The sequence below is a fragment of the Macadamia integrifolia genome, chromosome 13 (genome assembly GCF_013358625.1).
Source record: "Macadamia integrifolia cultivar HAES 741 chromosome 13, SCU_Mint_v3, whole genome shotgun sequence".
Classification (NCBI taxonomy): Eukaryota; Viridiplantae; Streptophyta; class Magnoliopsida; order Proteales; family Proteaceae; genus Macadamia; species Macadamia integrifolia.
This window is the reverse complement of record NC_056569.1, coordinates 14,519,244-14,524,644: the sequence shown is the minus strand read 5'-3', so window position 1 is coordinate 14,524,644 and position 5,401 is coordinate 14,519,244. Positions and strand designations below refer to the sequence as shown.

The following is a 5,401-nucleotide window of genomic DNA, read 5'->3' as shown; positions in this document are numbered from 1 at the left end:
GCACGTAACACTTTCTTAAAGTGTTCACCTATAGTGTTAAGAGAACACTGAAAGTGTTCTGCTATGTCTCTATACCTATCATTGTGACCAACGATAGATATAAACATTGCCAACTGCTCATCCACTCTTAAATATCGACTATCTTCCAACCAACCACGTTGTCGCATTAACGCTTCAAGGTTGAGGAAGACATGGTGTTCCATTTTATACTGTTCATAGCATCTGTCTACATGTCCGTTTAGAACCTCACTCACTCGCTCTGGTCCTGTCAATTTACTATCTCATATGGGCTCTCTAGTGTATAATGAATCACGTGCTTTCATCAACAACATCATACACATCATGATTTCTGCATCAGTGTCATCCCTTTCCATTTGTTCAATGTGTTCCCTAGATGCGATCATTCTTTGATCCATTCCTATAATATAAAATTAGAAATATGCAAACACATCAAACCATAATTTTGAACAAATATCCAAGACACCTTAAAAAAAATGAAGGAGAACATAGCAAACCATCAAAGTTAAAAGTAGTGTCAAGGTACAATGATCAAATATTCAGGACATCAAATACTACAGTTATAAAAAAAAGTCAAGATACAGTCATCCATAACATCTTAAAAAGTGAAGGAAAACATAGCAAACCATCAAAGTTAAAAGTAGGGTCAAGGCACAATCCAAGTAAAGTTATCAATCTATCTAATTAAAAGAACTTTTCAAGAAGCAAACTACTGAAGGGTACGAAGGAGTATTGACTTCCGATGAGGAGGGCATGAAATTAATGCTTCTCTCCATTGCGGGTCAGCCATTAACTTCCGAAGTGCTTTCTCGTATAGTGCTTCATCTAACTCATATCCTGACTCAAGCACCTCCATGACCCTAGTAATTCCATACATCTGTTCAACATTTTGGGTTGAAGCAGTGGACATGCTCGCATCTCATTCTACCCTTGATTTACTAATATCTTGAATTGCCTTGAATGCCATTGACCAATCATTAGACTTGCTCCTCCTCCTTTTCGCATTTGGAGTCCTATCATGCCTATGCTTAGTAACTGGCCTTTTTTCCACTGCTTCAGTTTGAGTGTCACCTAATGGAGTAACTTCATCAGCGGAACTTGACTCATCACAAGATTCAATCATATTCCTATCATCATCGGCCCCCAAAGTTTCCAACATGGTTGTTTGAGTCCCACTTCCTTCGCCGTCTGCATATGTATCACCAAATACCATACATAGTTCTGGCCATTGTGGTAGTCCATGCTTCTTAAATCGTGCCCAAGTAGGGTTATCCTAATAAATAAAAAATATGCATAATCAAATACTTGAATTGATATATCCTGGCATTTCAAAATACTCAAATTAAATACAAATTGAGCATACCTTAATATGCGATTCCCAGATGGATTCATCATCAACAGTACAAGTTCTTGAAGCAGTATCCCAACCAAAACCAGTTGTCTCCAATAGCTTCTTAAACTGACTATAATCCTGCCTCAGTTTGTTCACTTTGTTCTTCAACTGTATAATGGCATAGTTGACCCCAGTTTTTTCTTTGAAGTTATTGGCAATGTTGTTCCAACCAGCTTTATTAAAAGTCGAAGTAGTCCTATTTCCTTTCTTAACTTCCTCTACCATCAGAAAAATAAGGGTGTCTACATTTGCTTGGCTCCATTTTGCAGTTTCATTAACTGCTTGTTTTGAAGTTGACATTTTCTCACTATTTTACCAAAAAAAAAAAAGAACATGAATTTAAAATCCAAATTGAAAACACTGATTTTCACCAAGGCACCCCAACCCAATGAAACCCCTATGACCTTACTCACACAAGGCTTTCAAAGGCCTTCAATGAGGTTTTGAATACAAATAAGAATGATTAAAATTTGTACCGAGCAACAAAGAATCAAGGAGACAAAGAGGAGTAAAGAAAAGGAGACATAAGGTTGTCTCTTATGTCAAAAGTGATATTCACACTTTTTGGACTGGTCCATAATCTCATGTATAACACTCTCTTGACCATTTGGATCCGTGGAAATTCCAGCCCAATCCTTCAAGTTCAGTTCAGGATAGGCTTGATCCTTCCTTTGATTCATTACATGGGAAAGCCCACAAACATTTGAAAACATGGAAAACATGGAAACGTCTAACATTGTTTCTTTTCTTTTTTGGGTTTCTGTTTCTGGAACGAAAACAATTTTTGTCTGCAGGGCATGAATTCAATACCCTCCAGCAGAAAATTGTTGTGGAGTCCAAGCCCAACAACTGGAAATCATTGGAAAAAAGGAAAGCCTCACCAACACTCGGGCTTAATTTCTTCTCTAATAACCTGTTATGCCCTGGGACTCCTCCAGATTGATTGTGAAGAAGTTTATATTACAACTCTCAATAAATCAACAAGGGTAAACCCGAGAACCATAGCTCGTTGGAGATATCCATAAACTTGAGGTTTTTGAAGTGACCAATATTATTGGGAAATTTTCCCCCACCGTGGAATTTTTAATAATTAATGAGGTACTCATATTTCCCTAGTACTCATATTTCCCTACAGGATGCTTTCAGACTTTGCAAAAAAAAGCAAAACAAGAAGCTCCAGCTAATTGTTTTGATCAAATTCTGGAGTTTCATCACCAAAGTGACTAACATGGAGTTAATTCAAGCAGCTACATGTAGTGAAATGGTTGAAGCCACTCTCGGTCTAATTAGAAACAGAGAAATAAAGACCCTCGCTGCCTCCGTAGACTACGAAGGCATTGCCCTTGCTGATAAAATTCTCTCCAGAGTACTCGCGAATAGAACAAAATGCAATAGAAATCTATAACAGTAAGGTAAGTTCATCTTAATACTTTGATCATTGACATCATCCCGAATGAACAAAATGCAATAGAAATCTATAACAGTAAGGCAATACTATTTTAGCAAGAACACAACACACAAACTGAATTCATAATGAGAAAAGCGACCAAACAAACAAACAAACTCTGGTCCAGTACAACTAGATGCAAAGTACATAAACAGATCGAGGGAGTCTAATAACTGAAAGCATTTAAAAAAACAGATCGAGGGAGTCTAATAACTGAAAGCATTTAAAAAAACAGATCGAGGGAGTCTAATAACTGAAAGCATTTCTTACACAACAACACTAGTGGGAATGGAGAAACAGCCTCCTGAAGATCCTTCCGTTGGCACAGAGGAGGAGGGAGAAGAGATCAAGAAAGAAAGGGAACGAGAGTGAGAGAAAGAGAAAGAGAGAGAACGAGAAAGAAAAAGAGAGAGAATCGTTTACCTTGAAGATGGTAGATCGAAGATGGCAGAGCTGCTCGCCTCTCGCCTCTCGCCTCCTTCTTGCCTCGCGTCTCCTTCTCGCCTCTCGCCTCCTGCAACGAAAATGGGGTTAGGGTTTTGAAACATAACAAAGTTATGTTTTGAGGGTAATTTCCCAAATTACCCCTCATAACTTATAAGTGATACCTGTTTCGGCGCCTTTTGCTCAGAATGACTTCTAAAAGTAAAAAGCAAGTATTTTATGCTCCAAAAAATGGATTCAAAAGTCTCATAAGTGTCCGGTTCATTTCAAAAAAACAAGAAATTGAACCAGGCTTTCCATACAGGTTTTACCTTATTTCTGTTTCAAAAAAATAAAAAAACATCAGAACCCATTTTTTAGATCGTTACAGTACAGAGCCTTAGTTCCTGGATCTTGGCTTTCATAATAACATGTTGGCAAGGTATTAGCCAATGGAATAGTTGGAATTACATCTACCTCTGCATCTACATCATCATCAACACCTCTCGATTCCTCTTCAAACCTGAAATTAGATTCATTTCCGAATCCTCCTGTCCCACTAGCACATGAATCCCCAAAAATTATATATAGTTTAGGCCAATGTAGTAGCCCATTCCTCCTAAACTTTGACCAATTAGGATTTGCCTAAAAATTTTACAAACTAGCTATTATATAAAAATTACACCCAAGATTAAAAAATCATATAAAAGTACAGTATACCTTGATTTGTACAGAATTCCAACCAAAACCTGTAGTATCCAGTAGTTTCTTGAAAGCGCTGTAATCAAATCGCATTTTATTCATCTTATTCCTCAGTTGAGCCATCGTAAATGGTCGATTAGCTTTTTCCTCAAACCATATCTTGATATTGTTCGACCCACCTTTATTGAAAGTGCTAGAACTCTTGTTACCAACTTTCACTTTTTCAACCATTAATTTCAGGAGATAATCTTGTTCTCTTTGAGCCCATTTTGTTGCCTCGTTATTAGCTCTCGAAGTAGATGCCATTACTCTAAAAATAGAAACACATCTCATTATAGCCTAAAAATAGAAATACATGCCTTTGCTTCCTCCTACCATATTATTCATTTCTCTCTCTCTCTCTCTCTCTCTCTCTCTCTCTCTCTCTTGAAAATATGTTGACATTTTCTTATAGACAAACATATATTTCAAAAAATCCCCATCATACTGCCATTGAACAAAAAACAACTCATATCCCCTAAAGACATATCAAGTAGAGTTGAAATTTACAAGTAACTATGAGATAGCCATAGAACTTGCTTCAAAGTTAAAAAGAAGGCATGCTTAACTAAGAATTCTTGAATAGAAGAAAGTGTGTGCAATACATGCTAACAATGGGACGAAGCCAAATCGGGACAAACACGCAATGGTTCCAAAGTGTAAATAAAAAAAAACATATCAGGTGCACAATGTAAATAAGGCAATTGGCCAATAACCTCATGTGAGATAGTTTTACAGCCACCGACTTTCTAAAATTCTGTTCCATAAAACACAATCTAGAGCAATATTTTTGAATCAAAAAGACCAATATGATGAATGGATATCAATTAAAGCAACTTAAAGTGTATAAAAGAAAAATCCCTTTAAATCCAAAAAAAAAAAAAAGCAAATCCCCACCTTTTTTTTTTTCATTTTTATTTGGGGTTGAACAAGCAATGAAAGGCATCAAAAGTAGAAAATAGTTGGTGAAATCCCCACTAAAATAAGGGACAAAAAAACAAAATGTAAACAAGATAGAAACTATCCCTGACCTAAAAAAGGCACAACAGAAAGAGAAATTTACACCAAAAAAAGGGGTTTTCTGTAAAAAAAAAAAATATATATATATATATATATACATTAACCAAGGAAAGTCATACAAGCCTCTTCTATTAGAGAAACTAAGACCAACCTGCCCTTTTTGACTCAGGGTTCAAGTATTGCGCTAAGAATTGAATATAGAGATACAATAAATTCAAAGCTACCTGGTTGACTCTAGAGATAGTTGCATATTATATTTGAATAACTATAAAAATACAAAGATCCATCTCAATTACAACATTTACCAGTCCACCTTAAAGGTCACAGTTAGCAGGAAGAAAGAAGAGAGAGAGAGAGAG

General features: G+C 36.3%; 1 protein-coding gene across 1 annotated transcript; it reads right to left on the bottom strand.

The window, feature by feature from the left end:
• Window positions 1–895: 895 nt before the first annotated feature.
• On the bottom strand, window positions 896–4,289 carry LOC122059040 (uncharacterized protein At2g29880-like). Its single transcript, XM_042621746.1, has 4 exons — window positions 4,031–4,289; window positions 3,282–3,372; window positions 1,382–1,718; window positions 896–1,291 (listed from the first exon to the last, which is right to left on the bottom strand). Exons 1-4 carry the CDS (start codon window positions 4,287–4,289, stop codon window positions 938–940), a joined length of 1,041 nt encoding a protein of 346 aa, XP_042477680.1. The 3' UTR covers window positions 896–937.
• Between the last annotated feature and the right edge of the window lie 1,112 nt (window positions 4,290–5,401).